This window comes from Alexandromys fortis, unplaced genomic scaffold (genome assembly GCF_014885135.2).
Source record: "Alexandromys fortis isolate MF-2015 unplaced genomic scaffold, M_Fortis_MF-2015_v1.1 scaffold_29, whole genome shotgun sequence".
Taxonomy (NCBI): domain Eukaryota; kingdom Metazoa; phylum Chordata; class Mammalia; order Rodentia; family Cricetidae; genus Alexandromys; species Alexandromys fortis.
The window spans coordinates 6,711,557-6,735,626 of record NW_026067891.1 but is presented as its reverse complement, the minus strand read 5'-3'; the positions used below and the strand labels follow the sequence as shown (position 1 = coordinate 6,735,626).

At 46.8% G+C, this 24,070-nt stretch overlaps 1 protein-coding gene across 5 annotated transcripts; it reads left to right on the top strand.

Annotated features, from left to right (window-relative positions):
• Window positions 1-6: 6 nt before the first annotated feature.
• Anks3 (ankyrin repeat and sterile alpha motif domain containing 3) lies at window positions 7-24,070 on the top strand. 5 transcript variants are annotated; one of them, XM_050135626.1, is made up of 17 exons: window positions 7-92; window positions 2,600-2,771; window positions 5,097-5,295; window positions 5,495-5,616; window positions 7,594-7,675; window positions 11,009-11,144; window positions 15,506-15,661; window positions 17,267-17,404; window positions 17,812-17,921; window positions 18,141-18,308; window positions 19,459-19,583; window positions 21,560-21,701; window positions 22,003-22,175; window positions 22,741-22,826; window positions 23,214-23,297; window positions 23,503-23,586; window positions 23,707-24,070. In XM_050135626.1, exons 2-17 carry the CDS (start codon window positions 2,602-2,604, stop codon window positions 23,721-23,723), a joined length of 1,992 nt encoding a protein of 663 aa, XP_049991583.1. In that variant the 5' UTR covers window positions 7-92; window positions 2,600-2,601; the 3' UTR covers window positions 23,724-24,070. The 5 variants fall into 5 exon arrangements, with proteins under 5 accessions (XP_049991583.1, XP_049991590.1, XP_049991596.1 ...); XM_050135633.1 differs by having other exon boundaries at window positions 23,498-23,586; XM_050135639.1 differs by lacking the exon at window positions 23,503-23,586.

Sequence of the window (24,070 nt, the reverse complement as noted above, 5' to 3'; positions counted from 1 at the left end):
ACTTCCGGGGTGGGTCGGGCGTGGGGCTGCTGGCCGGTGAGGGAAGGTGCGGCTGCATCTGGAGGGTGGCGCGGGGACCTGAGGCCTTGCAGGTAGGCCGGCCCCGGCGGGGCTCTCTGAGAGGCGGTGCCTGAGGCGCCCTGAGTCCGCTCCGGCTGCCAGCCCTGGCGCTCGCCGGGCTTGGGGTCGCGGGCCCGGCTCCTGGTGCTGCGCTGAGGGATCACGCGAGTTCCCTGCCAGGGTCCAGCCACGCGGGAGCCTGTGTCGCACACGGTCGCCGGGACGCGCTTCTGGGCTGCAGGGCCTCCTCCCTCGAGGCCTTGACGGATCTCTTAAAGGAGTGGAGTGACAGTTGCCACCAGGATGGGATTTTTTTTTTTAAGAAGATAATTTTTTTTTTTTAAAGAGTAACATGTATCAATGCTGCTACTGAAGTTCTGGTAGTGAGGTGCAGAAGACAGAAACATTTGTTTTACTCGAATCGATTTGGGGGGACTTTTTTTTTTGTGTGTGTGATTGGGCGGGTGGGGTTCCATGTAGACCAGGCTGTCCTGGAACTAACAGAGATCTGTCCCCAAGTGCTGGGCGTGTGTCACTACGCCTGACAGGTTGTACGTTTTTTGAGTAAGCATGCATCCCAGGTTGGCCTTGAACTCCAAGGTTGTCCTATCAGCGTCCCAAGAGCTGGGGTTACAGGTGTGAGCCCTTCCGGGATCCTGCTATTGTCTCCCCGTTAGAGGAGCATGTGTCTCCTGGTGCAGGCTCAGGAGTCTGACCTATGAGCCTGAGGTACAACTTGAGCCCAGGCTGTGCAGCTTGAGAAGCTAAGTGGTTCACGGAAAAAAAGCGCCTGTTTTTTTTACCTCACCAGCACACACACACACACACACACACACACATTGCTCATCTCAAGAAGCCTGAAGACTGTTCCCCAGAATGGTGGTCTATATGTGTTGTCCTTAAAAACAAAAACACAAAAATACAGCCTTGCAAGCTATTTATATGTGATTCTTATCACTGAGATTGATCCTCTACCGTCTTTCAACTTGTTTTAAATATTTTGACCTCATTAAGTGGCCCAGGCCCGCTTGGGATTTTGACCCTTCTGCCTCCACCTGGAAGTGTGCTACCAGGCCCAACTTTTGTGTGTTTTGACAGTCACCAACACTGACGAATCCTAGGGTGTTGAGGAACAGGGAATTAGTACTTTTGGGGCCACACTTCATTCAGGCTTCCTTTGGGGTGTGCCAGACTCTTGAGTAAGGGTATTGCTGTTCTGTCCTCAAGGTCACTGTTGTGCTGCTCTGAACTCTAGGTCAGGTCAGGGCCAGTGCCAGCCTCTGAGAGGAACCACCTTGCCAGGTCACCGTGACATATGGCCCCGGAGGGATTCTGCCACTTGAAGTAGTTTGGGATTACTGAGGTGGCCCCCAAGGATCCTTAGTACCAGTGGCCATTTAGCTGGGTATGATGGCAGACATTTTTAATCTCAGCAAAGACAAGTTTATCTTTGTGAGATCAAGTCCAGCTTGGTCTACAAATTGAGTTCCAAGCCAGCCTGGGTTACACAGTGGGACCTTTTACACAGGTAAAATAAAAAACCGAGGCCCTACTCACTGTAAACTGCCATTATATCTTCTCCCTTTCTCCTCAGCCCCTTTTGTTGCCATGCTGGGGATTAGATTCAGGACTCGAGCCTTATGCAGGGGGCAAATGACTCTAGTAACTGAGCTATGTCCCAGAATTCTCTCCCTTTTCTGTACTAGCTTCCTTTTGCTCCTAGACATAGGAATCTACTAGGAAGTTAATGGCTTGGCTTTGGTTTGAGTAGGGTTCCCCAGAATAAAGGACTCACACTTATCATTGTGGTGGTCCATCTCTCCTACTTAAGAGGGTTGCAGAGATAGATTCCTGCTCATGTAATATTTGCTGAACATCAGGGATCACCTTCTATAGTCTGTGCTAGGAGCTTGCTTCCTCATCTCCTTCCTTGTCCTATTTTTCTTCCTCTCTTTTCTTTCTTTTCTTTTTTGGAGATAAGTTCTTACTATGTATTCCAGGTTGGTCTTAAACTCATAATCCTGTCTCCACCTCCTAAATGCCATAATTAAGTTGGGCATCTCTGTGCATGGCCTTCCGTGTGGCTTGTGGATATGCAAGTGCTTGGTCACTGCATCTCTAGTCCTTATATTTTTTTTAACTTTGAAATTTTATATATTTTTTAAATCATATGTGCACATGTGTGGGTTGTTTGTGTGTGTGGATGGGCATGTGCATATGAGTGTTGTATCCCCTGGAGCTAAATTTTGCTGCACACCCAAATTAGCAAATAGTGCTAAATAACTCAACTTGCACTGTTTTACCAACAGTGAGGAGGTTATCAGGTTCCTGGAAGATCTGATTGTGGAACCTGTTGTGTGAAGCAGATGCTCCCACCGTCTGTCTGGTGGCCCTCTGGTGGTACTGCTGTGTGAAGAAAGCTAAGTCACCTCGGTGGCTTTAGTTTCTTAGGGATGAGATGATAGCCTGTCATTGGTAGGAGTATTTCATCTTTGTAGCATCCAGGGAGTAAAACTAACCCCTGGGCCTCCCTCCGCAGCCATGTCTGAGCTCAGCGATGAAGCCAGCGAGCCAGAGCTCCTGAACCGCAGCTTGTCCATGTGGTATGGGCTCGGTGCCCAGGTCAGCCGAGAGGAGCTGGACGTCCCCTTGGATCTTCACACAGCTGCCTCCATTGGCCAGTACGAGGTGGTGAAGGAGTGCGTGCAGCGGTAAGAGGTCTTGGGGAGCATCCCTTCACCTCACGTTTTAATCAGACTGGAGACTCGCAGAGCTCGAGCCCTTTATTACACATGGATTAGGCCCTCCTGCTTGTCGCAGATGTTGATGGCTCGTGGTAGACTCTTAGAAAAAAGAACTTTGATTCTGAGGAGAAAAACTTGCTTAAAACTTAACAAGTGGCCTATGTTATAAACATCAATGTATAGTTTACCAGAGAAAACAAAAATAGGGATGGAAAGCCAGCATTTTGGCTCTTTGACTACAGGTTTGTTGTGGTTCCTCCAGTGCTTGTCCCCTCTGGCACAGAGGTGAGAGGCTGGCCTCCTGTCCTCACTGCCCACCTACCAGCTTTACCAACCTGCATATGCGGATTTAGTCCCAGCGCCTGCCTGTTAGTCCATGTGGTCTGAAGGGTGTGTAGAAGGCCTTAAGTGCTCATTTGGTACCTTGGTGAGATGCTGTCTCCCAGAACTCTCTGTGCCTTTTCAATTCCTGATGAGCCAGAAGAAAGCCTCAAAGCCATAGGTCTGGATGCAAATCAGAGCCATCCGTTGTCCTTGCCAGTAGAGTATAAGAGCTCTCAGTCTAGGACTACTTTAATGGCCTCAGGGATAGGCAGCTAGGTGTAGAGTCAGCACATGTCCTCACAGGATCACAAGAATCCTGCTGTCATTCTTTGGAGTCTCGGGTTCTTACATGTTGAGTGCCCTGTTAAACAGCATGGTCCCAGAGCAGCCCAAAAAAGAGACTAGGAGGAGCTCTGTGCTCTCTCTGGAGTTCAGGCCCAGTTGAGAAGCAGGCTTTGCTCATGAAGTCCAGGCTGGGACTGAGGGAAACTGGAGGTCTCAGTGAACGGGCTGAAGGGTAAGTGTTAGCTTTGCTGAGTCGCCACTGCTTCCTTTGTGGAATTGCCACTCATGAAGGGAGGTAGTGCTGGATGTCAAGTCATTGCAGTGATTCCAGAGGTATCTGCATGTAGTTCTCCAGGCAGGGCTTCAGTCCATTCCAGAATGGACAGATGGCATATACCAGAGTCAGCAGGAGCTGCTAGCGTGTGGGAAGTAGTTGTCTGACTTAGCGTAGTGTGAACCCCACAAGGTACTGATCATACAGCAGATTGTCAGTTGTTGTCAGCCACCACTGGAGGCCAGAACTGTGAGGGGGAAGGCCTGGAGTGGGTGTTATTCTAGAACAGAACTCCCGTCCCCAAGTCTTAAAGTCTGGAGCCTCCACTCTGCTTTCCTGAATGTAAGTGCATTTCCAGAAGCATAATGGAAACCAGTGAGGAAAGTGGGATTCTCAGGGGTGAGGTGACAAAGAAGTCAGTGGCAGTGGGTTTCTTGTTCTCAATTCCTTTCTCTTCCCCGAGCCCTCTGCACAGCTCTGCTGTTTTGGTGGCTGGTGGTTAGGGTGTCTCAGCCTCACTGATAAACTAGGCAGTTAGTCTAATCTATGGTGGGTCCTTCACACATAGCCCTAACCTGCTGTGTGCCAACAGCTAGCTACTCCCAGACGTGGTAACTGTAAGAAATGACTTGCCTAACTCCTAGCTTATGCATGGTGGATATTGCTGTAGGCACAAAAATGGTGAGTTGTTGACCTTGCCAGGAGAATGGTAAGAAAGATGCGAGTATTAAAATAGAGACGGGTATATTAGTTACTTTTTGTTTGTTTGTTTTTTTAGGTGGGAGTCTTACTAATATAGCCCTGTCTGGCCTGGGACTCACTTTGTAGACCAGGCTGGCCTTGAACTCAAAGAAATCTACCTGCCTCTGTCCCCAAGTGCTGTCCCCAAGTAAAAGTGTGTATCAGCACACCACATAGTCACCTCTTGTTGCTATGGCAATACTGACAGAAGCAGCTTAAGGCGGGTAGAGTTGTCTTTACTGGTTTGAGGGTTCAGTCCTATGGCAGGGAGGCATGGTGAGTGGGACGGCTGGTCAGTGCATCAGGAAGCAGGGAGAGGTGAAGGCTAGTGCTCCGCTCTTCCTCTTTTTTATTTAGCCTGTAAGCATGGCCCGGGGAATGATGCTGTTTATATTTTTAGGCTGGCTTTTCCCGTGTCAATCTAGAAAATTCCTCAGACCCGCCCGGAGGTTTATCTCTTAGTCGATTTCAGATCCTGTCAAAGTCGAGATTAACCCTTGAAAGAGTTTAAGGCAGAGGACGGAAACACCCGCTTGCCTTCTCCCTACTGGGACAGGTGATTACTGCCTTCTGGAAAGTCAGCTTGTCCCACTAGGCCTGGCACCTGGCTCTGATGAAGCCCACATGTGGGATGCTGGGAATATCTAGCATATCTTGCGTTTGTTTAGGAGAGAGTTAGATTTGAATAAGAAGAATGGTGGTGGTTGGACCCCGCTGATGTATGCCTCCTACATTGGACACGATACCATTGTCCACCTGCTGCTCGAGGCAGGGGTGAGTGTGAATGTGCCGACCCCAGAAGGGCAGACTCCACTGATGCTGGCCTCCAGCTGTGGCAACGAGAGCATCGCCTACTTTCTGCTCCAGGTGAGCTACAAGTGGGCACAGGCCCAGACCTAGGGGCTCCCTGGCTGCCCTGACAGGACATGAGGTGCTACACACCACAGTGTGCGTATGTACACATGTAATCACTTAAGATTCTTTCAGCTGAAGGCCTGGTGGGTGCCTCCCATCCACCCACCTTTCCTAGAGACATGGGGCATAACAACACACTATTTTCTTGAAGCAAGGTGCAGAGCTTGAAATGAAAGACATCCAGGGCTGGACTGCACTCTTCCACTGCACCAGTGCCGGCCACCAGCAGATGGTCAAGTTCCTCTTGGACAGTGGAGCCAATGCCAACGTGAGGTGATTGTTGCAGCTAAGTGGTCACAGGAGTGGGCTGGGTTTCATCCAACTCTAAGCAAGGAGGCAGGGTCATCTTGCCCCAGTATGAGAGGTAAGATGAAGGAGTGGGATAGATAGACCGTGGGACTTAGTGCGTATCTGTCAGTCATCATCATACTCCTGGGCCTCGAACCTTGTTTTATCTGAAAACTGAGGTTAGCAAGGTCCAGGTCAGAGCATTGAAAAATGGTATTTGGGTGATATACATTAGATGCTAATTCCTTTTTCTTGTTGTTTTGATTATCATCATGAAGATAAGGCTTTGAAAATAGTTGTGTGTGTGTGTGTGTGTCTGTCTGTCTGTCTGTCTGTCTTAATGGAAACAAAACCCTGAACCATGTTTGCTAAGCAGGCATCCTGTCACTGAATCATAACCCACTGCCATCATGACCAACCAACCCATCTACTTGCCTTTCTATTTTTTTTATCATATATGAGAGTGTGCACCTGTTCATAGTTCAGGGTGCAGAAGCATGTGTGCCATGGCACATGTCTGGAGGTCAGACAGCTTTCAGGTTTTGGGCCTTGCCTTTCCACCTTGCTAGAGACAAGTTGGGTATCCCAGGCTAGCTGGCCTGTGAACTTCTGCCTCCTCCCTCCTACATACACATTTCTTGTTGGTGTGCTGGGATTGCAGACACTTGCAGACTTTTTCTTACTTTTAACAGTTGTCGGGCTTGCATAGCAAGTGCTTGTACCCACTGAGTCATCTTGCCAGTCTCCATTATTATTTTTATAAGATGGAGTTACTGTGGTTTGACACATATTATGTAAGAATCCCTTCACAGCAAGTACCAACTGAGCCCCCACCTGATGTTGGCATGGCAACTTTGGCTCTTGGTGCCCATTGGAAGATATAATTAATTCTGAGTTGCTGACTCTAAGGAAAAAAATAGAGCGACTAATTAAAATTCAACATCTTAAAATGATTTTAAGATATATTTTGACTTGAACGACATTAAGATGTGAAGAGTATGTGTCATCCTAGAGTTGAGAGCCGGTTTTAGTATGACTCCTGGCTTCTAGTCTAGTAGGGAATGAGGATGTTAGTGTGTGGACTTAGCAGAAACAATAACTCATGGGCTGTTGAACTCAAAAGATGAAGCTTGAGTAGGTGGGGGAGACATTAGCACCTGTGAGAAGTGAGCAGTAGCTGCTTCAGTGTTTGTTTGCTTACTTAGTTTTGTGAGAGACGGTCTCTTCAGGTAGCCTTGGATGTCCTGGAACTCACTATGCAGACTAGGCTGGCTACCTTTACTTTCTATTTGCTGGGATTAAGGGTGCATTCCACCAGGTCTGGCAGTAGTTGCTTTTTGAGTGTGATTAAAGTGGGGATTTAGAATGAGGTAGGAATGGATTTGAGAGAAGGAAGGTAGGAGAGCTTGGTCTTTGGGACTGTTAATGAACCAGAGGGAGTCAGTAAAGCTCGTGTGGTCTTGTCTGTTCCCATCTCACCTCATTAGTTTCTTTGTGTGCGGTTGAGGCAAGTGTGGGTGGGCGTGTGTGTGTGTGTGTGTGTGTGTGTGTGTGTGTGCAGAAGCTAGAAATGCTGTTTCTTGGGAATCACCCACCTTTTTAAATTGAGACTGGGTCTCTTACTAGGACTTAGGGTTCACAGTTTGGACTAGTTGCCTGGTCTGGGATCTGCTTGTTTTTCCTCCCAGCTCTTTAATTACAAGTACACACAACCACACCGACCATTTTACCTGGTGCTGGGGAATCAAGTCAGGTCCAGATGCTTATGTGGCAAGTACTTTACCAACTAAACTGCCACCTTAATCCTAACACCCCAGCAGTTCTAACTGCATGAGAGCCTAGGCCTGAGCCTGTACCCCTGCTCTGCATGTAGGGGTCTTGGCTTGATTTTGCCTTTGGCAGGAGAGTTCGTTCATTGCCTCACTCCTCTCTGTTAACCATCTGTCTAATCTCATCTTGCAGAGAGCCTGTATATGGATTCACTCCTTTGATGGAAGCAGCTGCCTCTGGCCATGAGATAATTGTGCAGTATTTTCTGAATCATGTAAGTAACTTTATTACCTTGTAATTTAGTCACAGCAAATGGGACTCACTGATGAAACTATAGACTCTAACTGGGATTTCTTTTTTTTTTTTTTTTTTTTCTGGTTTTTCAAGACAGGGTTTCTCTGTAGCTTTGGTGCCCGTACTGGAACTAGCTCTTGTAGACCAGGCTGGCCTCGAACTCCCAGAGATCCGCCTGCTTCTGCCTCCCAAGTGCTGGGATTATAGGCGTGCGCCACCACCGCCCGGCTGGGATTTCTTTTACATGGAAACCTATATAGTCAGCACATGTGTGTGTACATACATATATACCTATGGAATAGAACATTTGTGGGAGTCTTGTTTTCTCCTCCTTCTGTAAAGTAGATTCTCGGAACTGAACTCTGATGACGGAAGTTACAAAATAATCCCACACTAGTTCAGAATTACGTATAATAAAATGTTATTTATTTAGGGGAGGCTCACAGATCACTGTCCTAGATCAAAGTCCTCTGCATGAATGGGGACAGGAACTGAATCTAGCAGCCAGAAGCAAGAGCCAGAAGCCATGCTTTACAGCTGCATTTATAGTATTAGAGATCACGCCCACGTGGGCTGGTAATTTAAAGGCTATTGGCTGAAGAAGCTCACACAGCAGAACTCAGGTCTTGGGCTTTGCGGCAGGAGCCTTTACCCACTGGACTATCTTGCTGACCTGTAGGCAGTGCATGTTCATTGAGACTTTACAGTGTTATTTATAATGATGTGAACACACTTTGTTGTCGTTGTTGTTTTGATTTTTAGTTTTTCATGATAGGGTTTCTCTGTGTAGCGTTGGTTGTCCTGAAACTCACTTTGTAGACAAGGCTGGCCTGGAACTCACAAGAGATCTGCCAGCCCCTGCTTCCAGAGTGCTTGGATGAAAGATGTACGCTGCTGCCGCCTGGCTGAAGACACATTTTAGAAACTATGAGAAACTTTTAATCCTGGTGCAGGAGAGTAAGACCTGACCTTGCACCTGCTATGCAAGCTCTTCATCACTGAGTTAGAGCCTCGGCCCTTTTTAAACTGTTTTCTTTTGAGACAGGATCTTACCAAGTTGTTCAAACTGCTTTGACCTCACTCTTTAGTCCAAGAGGACTTTGAATTTCTGATTCTCCTGCTTCAGTGTTCTGAGTAACTGGATTATAGGCCTCTGCCAGCCAAGCCAAATGACTGGGATAGGAAGGAAGGAATCAAGTGTCAGTGACAGTGTCCAGTGTAAACCTCAAAGGACTTCAAAGTGGCACAGCATCTTAGGAAACAATCTGTTAATTATAGAACATACATAGAATTATCAGTTTTCCCAGGTGTGTACCCAAGAGAACTGAGAACCTGTGTCCACACAGAACTTGTACTCAGTTCACAGCAGGAGTCTTCCTAAGAGCCCCAAAGGGGAAACAGCGTGCATGTTTTTTTACTTTTGTTGTTTGGTCTGTGAAGTTAGCATCTGATGTAGCCCAGGCAGGCCTTGGAGCTATCTAGTTGAAAAGCTGGCCTTGACCTCTGATATTCTTGCCTCCACTGCCCAAGTGCTAGGATTATAGACATTAGCCACTATCCCATGATGTACTTTTCGTCCCTGCATGGATTTTTGGGTGTCCTGTCCCTGCACTGTCCCCACTCCTCCCTACTTCCACCTAGCTTGTTGACCTCTACTGCAAGTTCCTCTGGATCACAGAGTGTTGCGTGGAGTTATAGTATAGGTCCTTAATTATCTCTCCGGTTAAATTCCTGGAAGAATCTTTTTTTTTTGTTGTTTTGTTTTTTGTTTTTTGAGACAGAGTTTCTCTGTAGCTTTGGTGCCTGTCCCAGAACTAGCTCTTATAGACCAGGCTGGCCTCGAACTCCCAGAGATCCGCCTGCCTCTGCCTCCCAAGTGCTGGGATTAAAGGCATGCGCCACCACCACCTGGCTCCTGGAAGAATCTTAAGAGTCACCTTTTATGTTTTAAATTCCTTCTGATTTGTCCTCCAGAGCCTTGGCAAGCCAACTTACCACCATGGTATTAGACTGTATGGCTAAGGCTTTTAAGGAAGAAAATTTACTTTGGCTTCTTTAGTTTCAGAGTAATGCTGTAAATGGAGTTCCTGTCCCAACTGCCTTTTCTCAAATACCTAGCAGCCACTTTCCAAATTACCACACAAAGGCTTATATTAATTTGTAGCTTGGCTGATAGCTCAGGCATGTTAATAGCTAACTCTTACATTTAAATTAACCCACTTCTATTAATCTATATATTGCCACGTAGCTCATGGCTTTACCTATCCTCTAGCATGTTTTGCCTCCTGGGCCACACTCTCTGTATCTGGCTGGTGACCCTCTGACTCCACCCTTTTCCTTCCCATCATCCTTAGTTTGGTCACCCTACCTATATTTTCTGCATGGCTACTAGCCAGTCAGCATTTTATTAAACCAATTTGAGTGACAAATCTATACAGTATACAGGAGAATTATTCCACAGCATAAGACTTCTAGTAATATTCTGGGCAGTTGTAGCACAGGCCTTTAATCCTAAGACTCAGGAGCAGAGACAGATGAATCTTGTGAGTTCAAGACCTGGTTTACAGAGTGAGTTCCAGGACAGCCAGGGCTACATAGAGAAACTCTGTCTCAAAAGAAAACCCTAGAGAGAGATGAATGCAAATTTTAGCTTTCTTTTATGTGTATGAACCTCCAGCTGGGGTCTTCAGTTAACCTAGGCTGTAATCTCAGCTAGGCTATCCTAGCACTTGGAAGATTAAGGCAAGAGGATTGTGAGTTCAAGGCCAGCCTAGATACACAGTGATACCCTGTTTGAACAAAGCGTTTGGCGCTGCACACCTGGAATACCAAAATTTGGGAGGTGGAGGCAAGATGAAAAAGTCAAGGCCATCCTTGTCTGCAGCCAGTCTCACAAAATCAAAGGATAAGAGACGTCATGTTGAGTTCGGGAGGATGTGTTGAATGACAGGTTCTCTATTAGTGGTAGACTAGGAGTGTGAAGGGTAAGGGTGGGCCTCTGCCTACAGGTCCCAGCTTCTTTTTCTTCTTGCCAGAACCATTGGTACCTGGCAGGCAGTACTCAGGAGGGAGAATGGCTGCAGATGCTTGGAATGGTTGGTGAATCGCTTCATGATGGGCTTTCTGGCCCTCTTCCTTGTTGTGAAGGAGACAGAAAGTCACTAGTGCCTCATCCCTACCTCTACCCCAGTGGTATCTCAAACCAGAAGTGATCATAAACCTACTTTGTCTTCTCATTCCTTTGGGCCTGCAGTCCGCTGAACTGGGGGATTTGGTGAGGACTTTCTGACTCTTCTTTCCTGAACCTTCTTAGGGAGTCAAAGTAGACATAAGAGACCACAGTGGAGCCACAGCCCGCATGCTGGCCAAGCAGTATGGTCACATGAAGATAGTGGCCTTGATGGATACTCACTCGCCTGCACTGCCTAAGAGCCTTTACCGGAACCCAGGTACCTGATTTGCCTCTGTCCTGAAGGGATCGGGGCTGCCCTGAGCATCCAGGATACTAGGAGAGACGGAGCCCCTCCCTGAATCCCCTGCTTTGCTCAGGCTGGGTTCTACCTAAAACAGCCTCTGCAGCCTAAGGATAAGGGGAGGAGGAAGCCTCACAGAGAGACTCCAGGCTTCTAGTTCTTGGTTTTGACAATCTGTGCTATGCATATTTTACCAGTGTATAATCAGGTGTCCTTTATTGCCTCTGGATGTTGAATGATAACCATTTTTTTCTCAGAGCCTCAATAGTCATGATGGTCATGCCCCCCTAGCATTTGTATGTTTTTTGGTTTTTTTTTTTTGATTTTTCGAGACAGGGTTTCTCTGTGGCTTTGGAGCCTGTCCTGGAACTAGCTCTGTAGACCAGGCTGGTCTCGAACTCAGCATTTGTATGTTTTAATTTTTTACATTTAGATGTCTGACCCACTGAGTTGTGTCTCTTGTATGGTATGATTTACATGGGGGTTAGATACAGCACCTCTATCACACATTGACTTTCCATCTTATTAGGGTCTCTCCCCAGAGTTAGATTCTGGTGGTCTCTGTATCCATGCACCCAAATACAGTTTTATCAGAGGCTTTTTTGTTTTGGTTTTTGAGATAGAATTTCTCTGTGTAGCCATGGCTGTCCTGGAACTCACTCTGTAGACCAGGCGGGCCGCGAACTCACAGAGATCCACCTGCCTCTGCCTACTGAGTGCTGGGATTAAAGATTGCACCACCACCACTCAGCAACCAGAGACATTCTGTAGTGTGTTTTACTGTTGATTAGGACTTGTCAGTGTTTCCTTGGTTATTATTTACCATTCTGTATGAACTTGAGTGTCAACTTGTCTTCCACCTTAAAAAGTGTTAATATTTTAATTAATATGGTAGAAAAGGCATATATGATGGTGTACAGCTGCAATCCCAGAATTTTTGGATTGAGAGGCAAAGGTAGGGGGATGCAAGTTCAAAACCAGTGGGCAACACAGACCTGATCTCAAAACAAGAGCTCACATATGTCAAAGAGACTATAGGAAATCTGTAAATTCACTAGTTTTATGGTGTCAGCTTGTCCCATCTAAGAACACAGGTTGTATTTTTGTTTTTGGTGTACTTTTTTTTTTAAGGAAGGCTTAAATTTTTCCTAATGTCTATTTTTCTGTAAGTTTATTCTAAAGTATTTATCATCTTGTCTGATGGGTTGATGATATTGCTGCATCTTTTTGGTATTTCCATGTATGAGGCAGTTGACTTTTACAACTGATCTTAATCAAGTTAGTTTCATTTCCACATCTCCAGGAGTTTCCAGGTGTGCTACCATGCTGCTAGTCTGCAAGCAGAGCTCACTCTCTGCCTCTCATGCTTTTGTGCCAGATTTCATTCTGCACACTGGAGATAATGCACGTCCTTTTGTAGGGCCTTTGGCTCTGGGAAGGTGTGTACCTTTCACCATATTGGGAAAGTTAAGTTCTCCATTGATTCTGAAATTCTTATTTATTTATTTAAGGTCTGAGCATTCATTACCCATAAAATTTATTTTTAACTGGCCTCATGCTTAGAAGTAGAAGCTCTCAGGACAGTCTGCATCTCTGTCAGTCTGTTCCTGGCATTTTTCTTTCGCTTCTTTCATTCTCTTGCCCAGAAGTTTATCACATTCTTGAGCCTTCTCTTTTTTTGTAGTGTATTGTTCCTTCAGAGCAGTACATCTGCATTTATGTTGCAAGACATTTGCAGGAGGGCTGGAGAGATGGCTCAGTGGTTAAGAACATTGCCTGATCTTCCAAAGGTTCTAAGTTCAATTCCTAGCAACCACATGGTGGCTCACAACCATCTGTAATGGGGTCTGGTGCCCTCTTCTGGCCTGCAGGCATACACACAGACAGAATATTGTATACATAATAAATAAATACATATTAAAAAAGAAAAAAAGACATTTGTAGGAATAAGACACTGAATCTCAGGTGCTTTGTGGGCTTCTTACTTTTTTGGGGGGGGGGGCTTTCTGACAAAATTCTGGCAGACACCATCATCTTTAGAGGGTCTGAAAAGTTTTCAGATTCTGCTAGCTCTTTGGGCCCCAGATGACAAAGCATAATGCTGTCTGTCAGGCCAATAATATCCTTCTCTTGCTTTTTTTTTCCTTTTCTGTTTTTTTTTTTTTTAAACAATAACCAAGTTGAATGCTCAGATTGGTATGCACAGTGTATCCCCTAATAGACTTAAGCTTCTTTTCTCCAGTTCTCCTTGGTTCTACAACAGGAACACCCCTCATTGAGCAGCAGTCATACTGTGCTGTGAGTCAAAGCACCTTGCTTAATGGGAAAACCTTGTATGTCACTCCCATCACTGATTGGACAGTATAACTCTTCCACTCTTCCCCCACAGCATCAGCAGCTACTGATGTAGTCATGCACATCTCCTAAAGTATGAAGCTCGCTTTCATGGTTCACTTCAGTGGGTTTCTGATTGCTAGTGGCTGGGAAGGAGGTATTCAGCTTCCTCTTGATACGGCCTCGAGTGCGCCACAAAAAAAAAAAAAAAAAAAAAAAAATGGGGCTGGAGAGATGGCTCAGTGGTTAAGAGCATTGCCTGCTCTTCCAAAGGTCCCAAGTTCAATTCCCGGCAACCACATATTAAAAAAATAAGATTCTGATATTCTTTGAGACAAGATTTTAACCCAGGTCTTCATTCTTGAATAGCGAGCACCTTACACACTGAGCCATCTCCCTAGCCAGCTCATTTCTACTGTTTGCCTTTGCCTGTGACAATCTGGCAGTAGATTTCATTTTCTATTAGTCACATGGCAGGAGCTTGGAACTTAGTTGTTAATTCTCCAGGAATTCTGTAATTTTGATTTGTATTTTCCCTTTTACTTAAAAGTTAATAGAGGTTTTGCTGTATTTTTGGTAGTTTTTTTAAATTTGTAGATTGAAAGTCCTTTTTAAATTGTTTAATGTCTCATTTTATCCTATTCATTTTTTTCCTAATTTATTCGTCTAGAGAGTAATTACTCTTTCCACTTTATGGAACCCACTGATGCCTTCTTTGTCACCTACTAGTCAGTGATTTTTTTAATATTCCATATGTGTTCTCTTATCTGCTGATTGTATTTCTTTTTCCTTACATTTGCTGTAGTTTCTGGAAGCCTTGAGAAATTGACCCCTAGGGGCTGGAGAGATGGCTCAACTATAGAGGACTAGAACTTGGTTCCTAGAGTGCACATCTGGTTCAGGAACCTGGAGCTCCAGGGGACCCAGTGCCTCCTACTGGCCTCTGTGGGTATCCTCATGCCTACACACACATGCCCACAAAATTAAACACACACACACACATACACACACACCACTGGATGGCCCATTTTGAGAGCTCTTACCTAGTGAAGGATGTGGGCATGCTGAGCTGGTCAATCTGGGTGGCTTTGCAAATAGCAAACAGATGTCATTTACTTCCTTAGAAGTCATTCAAATTGGAAATAGGAAATTGTTTATTTAACAAGTTGTGATTAATAATATTATTTTTATGATGCCACCAATTTATCCCTTGAACTTAAAAGAAGACTTCTGATTATAAACATTATGGGCTTACAAGAAGCACTTCTTGACGCTAGGTAAAGAGGAAGAACTAATGGTTTCAGCTCCCCATTGTAGAACAGTGGCTTGCTAGTTGTGATGTCTCCAACATCCAAAAACAGTCCTGGTGAACATTTCTTTTTTCTTAAGACAAGGTCTACCTCCCAGGTGCCTGGATTAAGTGTATGTGTGCACCACTACGCCCAGCCCAAATACCTTTAAGTTGGTTTTTTTGTTTTGTTTGTTTTTTTGAGACAGGTACACAAGGAGGCCAAAAGAGGGCATTAGATCCCTTGGAGCTAGGATTTCAGGTGTTTGTGAGTTGCTAATGTGGGGACTAGGTAGAAGTTGAACTTGGGTCCTCTGCAAGAGCAATAGATAGAGCCAGGTGTGGTAGTGCACACTTTTCATCTTAGCATTCGGGAGCTGGAGGCAGGGGGATCTCTGTGAGTTTGAGGCCAGCCTGGTCTACAGAAATTCCAGGACAGCCAGGGCCACACAGAGAAACCCTATCTATGTAGGCTCAGACTGGCCTTGAACCTGCTGCAATCCTCCTGCTCTGTCCCTAATACTGAGGTTATGTGTAATACCACCATACTCTGCTTAATATTCTCTAAGATTTTATCTTCAGTTTTGTTTGTGTGTGGATTACAGCAAGTGAGTCACTGTCTCAAAAGCACACAGACACAGTCTGTTAGACTGTAGTGTTGGCAAATGAGCTTATCATTGAATCAACAATCTTAATTTTCATGTCTGACTTACAGAAAAATATGAAGATCTGAGCTCTTCAGATGAGTCCTGGCCTATTCCTCAGCGCCAGAGGCCCTGTCGAAAGAAGGGCCTCAGCATCCATGAGGGGCCACGCGCTCTGGCCAGGATCACAGCTATTGGACTTGGAGGCAAGACCCAGACCAGCTATGGTAAGAGCCACAGTTCCCAAAGCTCTTTGGTATCATTTCCCAAGACTGTCTTGGAAGGGTACAGGACTGTTCTGGAACATGGCCCCTGGCCTCAGGCTACAGTAATAAGTACTATAAGAGCGAGACTCAGAACTGACCTAGTGAGTCACTGCTAATCCTGACACTTGGTTTCATTCTGGGGATCTTCCTTTTTGTTGGCTGTCCCATTTACATAGATGGCAATTGTGACGTATAAGGATTTTAGTCCCACTGCCCTGGCTGTGCCCACATTCTGATCCTGAGTAGCTGGATTGCAAACATGGGTCACTTCTTTGCTTCTACATCCCTTCCCTTCCCTTCTGGATTTCACCTCCTAGCCTGGGCTGGTCTTAGACATGCCATCCTCCTGTTCCACCTCCTGAGTGTTGGTATTACAAGTGTGTGCTGTCATGCTTGGTGGATTTGGAGTTTGCAATGCTGGAAAGAAAGCCCAAGGCCCCGTGAATGCTAGGGAAGTACTGCATCATGGAGCCACATCCATCTTTTTGCTTTCTATGGCAGCTATATTCAGGAACTATATGAATCTCTATAGCATTGTCCCTTTCTAGGTCAGAGTTCTTCCTCTGACCTAGAAAGGGACTTTCTTTGGTCGGGGTTGGAGTTCTGAAACTGTACTTGTCCAGCACATAAGGCTTCAGATTCCATCCCCAGCAACATCCAAAAAGAAAAAGAAGAAAGAATTCCATAGTTACATAGACATCTAGTAGATGGATATATGCATGTAAATTTGGGGGGTTTTACTAAATGTACCCAGATAACCTTTTAGTTGAGAAGTCTGTAGATTGAGCATTCTACTGTCTGTAGGAGGATTTTTTGTCTTATCTGCCAGCTCCCAAATAACCACACAGAGACTTCTTATTAATTATGAAAGCTTGGCTGATAGCTTAAGCTTGTTTCTAACTAGTAGTAGCTCTTATAACTTAAATTAACCCATTCCTATTAACTTACTTTCTGGCTCATTACCTTTACTCTGGCCATGTTGCTTTCCTGCTTCCTCTGTGTCTGGCTGGCTCCTCAAGACTCAACCCCTTTTTTTCCCCAGCCTTCTCTCTGTCCCCAAAATCTGACCTAGCTATTGGCTGTTTAGATTTTTTTTTCTTTTTTTTTTTTTTTCTTTTGAAGCAAGGTTTCCCTGTAGCTTTGGTGCCTGTCTGTGCTGTTACTAGCTCTTGTAGACCAGGCTGGCCTCGAACTCACAGAGATCTGCCTGCCTCTGCCTCCCGAGTGCTGGGATTAAAGGCGTGTGCCACCAACACCCAGTTTGGCTGTTCAGCTTTTTATTAAACAAATCATTATACAGTGTAAAGAAATATTGCACAACTGTCTGCTTCTGTCCTTAGAAAAACGTTAGCAGGTGCTAATGGGGACTGACCTTGCCCTGAGTGCTAGCCTTGACTACACCAAGCTCATTTCTTGTAATGTGCAAACTAATCTCTCTTGAAGCAGGACCAAGTTTGCTGTACAAGGAAATGAGGTGGCAGCTGTGGGGCTCCCTCATCTTACGAGCCCTACAGGGATGATGCCTTCACTCATGTCTGAGGGCTTACATGTCCATTCCGTACACAGAGCAAGTTCCTCCACGGGGCTATGTGACCTTCACCAGCAGTGATGAGAACACCTTGGAAGTTGAGGGCCTCTGCTACCGAGATGTCACCTCCCCCATTAATGAGCGGGATGTGGAGAGCAGCAGTAGCAGCAGCCGGGGTACGCACCCCCAACCTGTTGGGTTCCCATAGAGGAGATAGAGAAGGCCCCAGTTCTTGTGAGGTAAGCCAGAGTTGGCCATGGGCAGGTGAGGGTTCCCACAGGCCAAAGAAGCATTCCGTACTCACGGGGTCAGTCCATGGGCTTCCTGGAAGTCTTCCCAGCAGGAGGCATGTGCTATGACCTGGCAGTGCTTTACCAAGTTCCTACTTCATGCCAAGCTCTGTTGTAGGTGCGTGAGATTTATGAGCACACAGTTAAAAACTACAAGCTCTGCTGCCCTTTAGTGTGGGGTTGTGATAGGCAGCCAGGCCAGACAAGCAGTGCTGAGTTGTGCAAGAGCCAGTTGAAAATACGCTAATAGGACACAGGAGCCTCGCTGGTGAGACAGGTGTTTCTGTTACTAGAGGAACCCACTTTCTGTACCAGTCTTGGGCCTGTGTGGAGGAGCAGCAGCAGCGATGGCCTAACAAGAGCCCAGGGGCTCAGCAGTGAAGCTTCCATAGAAAGCAATGAGGTAAAGTTCCCTCCCCTCCTTCCTCCCTTGGTGTTGTAGGAGACAGGTGAATATTTAATGTGTGTCCACACCATGCCTGGAGGACTCCTAACCTTAAGTGTGGGGGTCCATGCTACAAGTAAATCATGATAGATTTCACATCTTACCCCTGCCATTAGTGAGGAGGCCAGAAGTTTAAAGCCAGGCAAGGGCTGCTCCAACACACCCCTTTCACCACAGGATTCTGATCATACCCGCAAAAGCTCAGTCCGCAAACAAACCAAGAGTTATTTGAAGAATAAGAATCGTTACAGCAACAGTGACAGTCAGTGGCCTTCCAGCACTGGGACTGTATGCACTCCAGGCTCTGAACCTCAAGCTGAAAAGTCCCCCTACTCAGGACCTCAGGTGAGACCATTTGAGCACCCAATGGCTGAATGCTCAGGGAGGTGGCACATCTACGACTGTGCAGGGTGGGGGTGGGGTCATTTATTGTGTATTCATGACAGGCCAAGCACTTTTGAAAGGAGAGGAGGGTACTGGGTTCTCCCCACAGGGCTCAGAGGATTCCTGATGAGCAGCAGGCAGCAGTGGGCTTGGTGTCTTTTTCTTTCCAGGAGCAGGGACTGCCTATTCCCTTGCTGTCCTACTCTCTGGGCCTCCCCAGGATTAGGGAGATAGTAATAGGATGCTTATGAGCTGGGGACAGAGTAATGGCATGTGGTTTGTACGTAGCAAAAATGCAGCCATCCCCCCACTGTGGAGCACCCTGGTGGAGCACTGTCAGCTCAGGGTGTGATGCACATGTGCCCTAAGTCCCAGCTCTGCTGCTCTCTAACAACTTGTAAACTGGGCTGGTTTTTACCTGCAGCCCTTTCCAGGGTCTTAGGCCTGGAACACAGGTGCACCTCTCAGTTGTACAGGCATGTTACCAGCTGTGCTGGGATCTCAAAGCTGTTTCTCTGAGAAAAGTGGTAGAGGAGCAACCTTGGGACTTTTTTTTCTTCATCGTTAGCAAGTAATCATGGGCAGAAATGGATATTCTGGTGTTGAAAGCTAGTCAAGAGGCTAAGCAATTGAACTTAGCAGTAGCTGACATGGCAGGGTCAACAGGCAGCCTGTGCTGTCAGTAACCGTTTAGTCTGAAAAATAAAAAGTTTGTGCCATCACTAAGCACCCCCCAACACACACATGGTGTTTTGGAAGGAGGAATGCTGTGGGCCTGGTGGAGTCAGGATAAGCACAACGATGGCCACACAGACATGGAATCAAACTGGCCCCAAGTTCAGCAGATAAGAGGCTGAATAGAGCCTTTCAGAGGGGATCAAATGTCTCTGGACACAGACCTTAAGACCAGGAGGCAAAATATTAGGGAGTCTCTGAGCTCCCTCCTGAATTCTTAAGCCTTTAGCTATATCAGCACTCATACTCCTCTGCTGGAGGCACTATGCCCAAAAAAAGGGGCAGTTTAGGGGCTCTAGTCAGGCTTGGGGTCAGATGGGAGAAGATCAGCTCTCCATTTCTAGCCCCAGGTTTCCCAGTTGTCTCTTCCCTTCAGGACCTTGCCACACTGCTGGAGCAGATTGGGTGTCTAAAGTACCTGCACGTGTTTGAGGAACAGGATGTGGATCTTCGTATCTTCCTGACCCTCACTGAAAGTGACCTGAAGGAAATCGGCATTACGTGAGTCCCCTAGTGCTGCTCCCCACCCCAGTCATCTCAGCTTCCTTCCAGCCTGTCTAGACAGAGGCTTTCTTCCAGGCTGGCCTTTGTGCCCACACAGCTCCCAGGTGGCCTTGCTGCTGTATGCTGGACCTTTTGCCTTTGTTTTTGTCAGTTCACTTTCTTGTGATTTTTAATTTTTTTCATAACAGTCATAGTTCTGGAGTTAGTGTTTTTATAGCACAGGTTTCTTATTTCCTAAAAGCTTGGATATAGTCTTTTAATATAAAGCCCAACCATGTAATATGCCTTTTCTCCCAAAACATTCCATACACAAAATTGTAGTTTGTGTCTTGGCTGTAACTCTTCATGGGTGACCCTCACACTTGAAGTGCTCTCCCCTAGGTGGCTCTGGTGCGGCAGGTGTCCTGTTCTCAGCAGGGCTTCCTCAGTGTTTGCCTATCTGGGGATGTCTGAATATCTCCTGCACTTTGGAAGGACAGCTTTGCCAGGTAAAGGATTCTTGGTGACAGCTGTTTGCTTTGGCACTCTGGCTGCCTCAGCCTTCCAGGGTTTTGAAGGATAATATGCAGGTACTTTTACTGAGGGTCCCTGCATGGACAGGCTGCTTTTCTTCTGTTGCTCCAGGATTCTGTATGTCTTTAACTTGGGTGTGTGTCCTGGTATCCATCATCTGTGGAGTTCATTGGGCTGCACGGATGTTCATGTCTTTCATCAGTTGTCGAAGTTTCCAGCTGCTAGCTCTTGAGACCATTATCTGCCTTGCCTGTCTTCCTGAGGTCTCCTGGGAAAGACTTGGCCTAGCCAAGGTTTTTAATCTCATTCCTCAGACTAAGTTTCCATTGTGTTCCAGTTGCTGGCTCCCCCTTTGCCTGCCATGGGCTGTATCTGCCTGTTTTAGACTTTATTTCAGTTACCATACTTCTTTGTTTTACATTTTCCTCCATTGTATTTCCATTTTGTATTGAGTGTTTCCACATCATCTTTTAGGTCTTTGATTATCTTTAAGATGTTGGCCTTTGTCTAGCAGATCTGCTGCAGGACTTTCTTGGAACTTCTGTGATTTATTTTTCTTTAAATGATGCATACTCTACTTGTCTTTTAATTTTATTGCTGAAAATGGATATTTAAGTCTCATGAAATAGTAACCATTTAAGTCAGGACTCCCCCTTTCCCTGGGATTTGCAGGTTTTGTTTTGAGCTTCTTGTTTGCAGCCTCTGTGCAGAGGTCTAGCTAGAGGCTGAAACCTGTAGGTGTGCTCAGAGCCTCACCTTTTCTTAGGCACATGTTGTGATGCTAACTGTCCACCCTTCTGTAGTTACTATGACACAAGCTGCTTTTACGTAGTCAAGGCTGATCCTGAACTCTCGTGCCCACCTTCCATGTACACCAGTGTTCTGAGCATGCAGGTACTTTTCAATGTGCTAGTCTTGTCTGGCTCTTACAGGAGAATGGAGAAGGTGCTGCCCCTTAGACCCACTACTTACTCCCCTATCCCTATCTTTTTAGCCAGAGAGTGAGTATGGCTGATAGCAGTGGCCCTTAGTAATCGCTGTACTTGTATTCCATGCTTGATACTGGAAGAACCAGGGTCTACCTTGCCTACCCTGCTTCCTGCATGCTGGGTCTGGGTGGCTGCTGCTATACAGAGCTGAGCTTAGCCTAAGCTGGCTGTACTCAGTCACAGCCTGCAGTGACCCAGGTGGCTCCTGTAGATTCTGCCTGTGCACCTGTCTAGAGGGGAGAGATTCCTGGAGATCTCCCTTGAGAGCACAGACATAGTTGTCCAAACCTGGACCCAGTGATGGTTGAGGCTGTTTGGACATTCTTGTTTCTGTCCTCAGCCCCAAGATCATCTGAAACCTTCCTCCTTCAGAGTTAGGTGTTCCCTAGCAACTGGCCCTGGTGACAGGTTGGTACCAAGGCCCATGCACATGATAGACGCTGACGTGCACCCTCTGATTCACTCTTTCAGGTTGTTTGGACCTAAAAGGAAGATGACCTCTGCCATCGCCCGCTGGCACAGTAGTGCCCGCCCCCCTAGTGATGCCCTGGAGCTGGCCTATGCTGACCGACTAGAGGCTGAAATGCAGGAGCTTGCTATCCAGTTGCACAAAGTAAGTGGAGAGTTCCAGGCGGGCTATGGATACAGGTGTCAGAGTACATCTAGAGTTACACCTTTGTAGCAGAGGATATGGTGTTGGCAGAGGACTGGAGACAGGAAACTTGAAGGGGTCAAAAGTCAGCTAAATGTAGGAGGGAAGAGCAAGTAGCCCACACAGAGCCTCAGATCTGTAGGATGGAGCCAAAGGAGCCATTCCTAGAATGGACTACAGAGAAGCAGACAGGCTTTGGGGAATCAGCAAGCACGGGTCTTGGCTCCTGGCTTAGCCCCTCTGGCCTGGTGTTTGCCTACAGTGCTGTGAGGAGGCAGAGGCCCTTCGTGGCCAGGTGTCCCAAGAGCAGGAATTGCGGGCTGTAGTGGAGAGCTGCCTCCTGGAGCAGGAGAGTGCCCGAAAGGACATCCATGCCCAGCTGCAGGAGGCCCAGACCCTAGCCAAGGATGCTGCCCTTGTCCTGGACCAGCTTCGGTAAGTGGGTTCACACACTCAGGCAGTTACCCCCCACACTTCAGTCATCATCCCTTCCTAATCCTCTAAATAGGTGGGAAATGGGGGGAAACCATGGCGCTTGCCCCTTACTTTCCTGCGGCTCTGTCCACCACAGTGCAGACCCAGGCTTGACTAAAAGCAGGCTGGGGAGCAGCATGACAATACCAGTATGGGGCTTCCAGGGCTGACTTCAGAGCTGAGGTTTTTGGGTTTTTTTGTTTTTGTTTTTGTTTTTTTTTTTAGGTAAATAATCTTTATTCAGAGTCTTTGTTGAGCTGAATTTTTTTTAATTTATTTATTATGTATACAATATTCTGTCTGCAGTATACCTGCAGACCAGAAGAGGGCACTAGACCTTATTACAGATGGTTGTGAGCCACCATGTGGTTGCTGGGAATTCAACTCAGGACCTTTGGAAGAGCAGGCAGTGCTCTTAACTGCTGAGCCATCTCTCCAGCCCCTGAGGTGGTTTTTGTTACTCTGTCTGGGTTGGGGCTGACAGCAGGGCCTCTTACATACTAACACTTGGTCATATGTCTGGCAGGGCCTGTCAGGCTGAGCTGTCAGCTCGAGTGAGGCAGGACCAACCCCCCATTGAAGCTTCCCTAAGTCCACCTTTTCTCTCGGCAGGTAAGAACAATAACCTGGCTTTGGACTAGGACTAGGGTGGTGGGCAGGAAGCCCTAGGCTAAGTTCCAACCAGTGGGCTCTGCCTGACTGTTACAATGGCAACCCTGTCCCCAGAACTAGCCCACTTGTGACAAGAGATGCACTATTACACTTAGGGGTTAGATAGCAAGTGTAAGGGCCTTTGTTTCATGGCTGACTACACTGTCCCTGAGCCCGCTAGTGGAGTTGGGTGGCTGGGATCACCAGGGTTGAGCTCTACTTAGGCCTGAACCTTAAATGGCAGTTGTTTAACTTGTAGTTGGGTACATCCCTGCCTGGGGCAGTCACTCATACATCAGCAATGAATGAGGACATAACCTGTGGCCAACCTGCCCTTTTGCACCACAGATTCCAAAGGCTGGCCTATTCCCCTGCAGGCCTTGAGCCTCCCTGAGTTGTCAGGGGCCCTGGAAGACTGTGTCCATGAGATGGGTAAGTCTCTAGGAGGGCAGCCAAGGCTTTAACTTCACCCTTCCCCAGATCCTCTTCCAAGGATTGGGGCTGAGAGCTGGCCATACCCAACCAATCAGCTCAGACCCCAGAGCCACCTATTCCCAGTGCCCCAAGTTCCCCTTCTTCTTTGTTGCTGAGACTTGACACACAGAACACTAACTAATTGGCCCTATCCTTAGGGCAGGCATTATGCTCTGTAACACAGAGCCTGGAGAAGCTACAGACGCTGAATGGGAAGAAGTGGCGGGAACCGTAGCCAGGAGGGATGGTGAGAGTACCCACATGCGCATGGGCACCCTGGACCACCTAACCTTCCTGTCCCTGCTTACCAGGTTGTTGTGTTTTTGGCTTTATTTATTTATTTATTTATTTATTTATTTATTTTCAGATTCTGACGTTGGGTGATGGATCCACCCTGAAGTTGTATGAGTCATGCAAGACCAGGGCAGTGAGCAGATGTCCACAGCCGCCTAGGGGGTGGAAAACCAGCCCAGGGAACAGCTTGTGGACAGGAGGACAAGACTCTCCCTGCTTGGGCAGCTTGGGCCAGCCCTGAGGCAGGATGAATGGCCTGACATCCAGGTCCTGGTGAAAAGACCCCAAGCGGGTAGGAAGCTCTGACGCAGACAGGGCTGTGGGAAGAATGTGTCCCCACACATGCAGGTGCCACATTGAGGTTTGGTCTTAAGGTGAGGTCTGGGGTGTCTAGAAAATGTGCTGTTTGCTGGAAAATAAAATTACCTGCAGGTTGA

What these genes read in the sequence shown, in the direction of transcription:
- Anks3 (XM_050135626.1), top strand. Translation starts at nt 2,602, where the DNA reads ATGTCTGAGCTCAGCGATGAAGCCAGCGAGCCAGAGCTCCTGAACCGC. An exon ending in GAGCCTTTACCGGAACCCAG is followed by an intron (nt 11,145 to 15,505) that starts GTACCTGATTTG and finishes TCTGACTTACAG; the next exon opens with AAAAATATGAAGATCTGAGC. An exon ending in CTGAAGGAAATCGGCATTAC is followed by an intron (nt 19,584 to 21,559) that starts GTGAGTCCCCTA and finishes TCACTCTTTCAG; the next exon opens with GTTGTTTGGACCTAAAAGGA.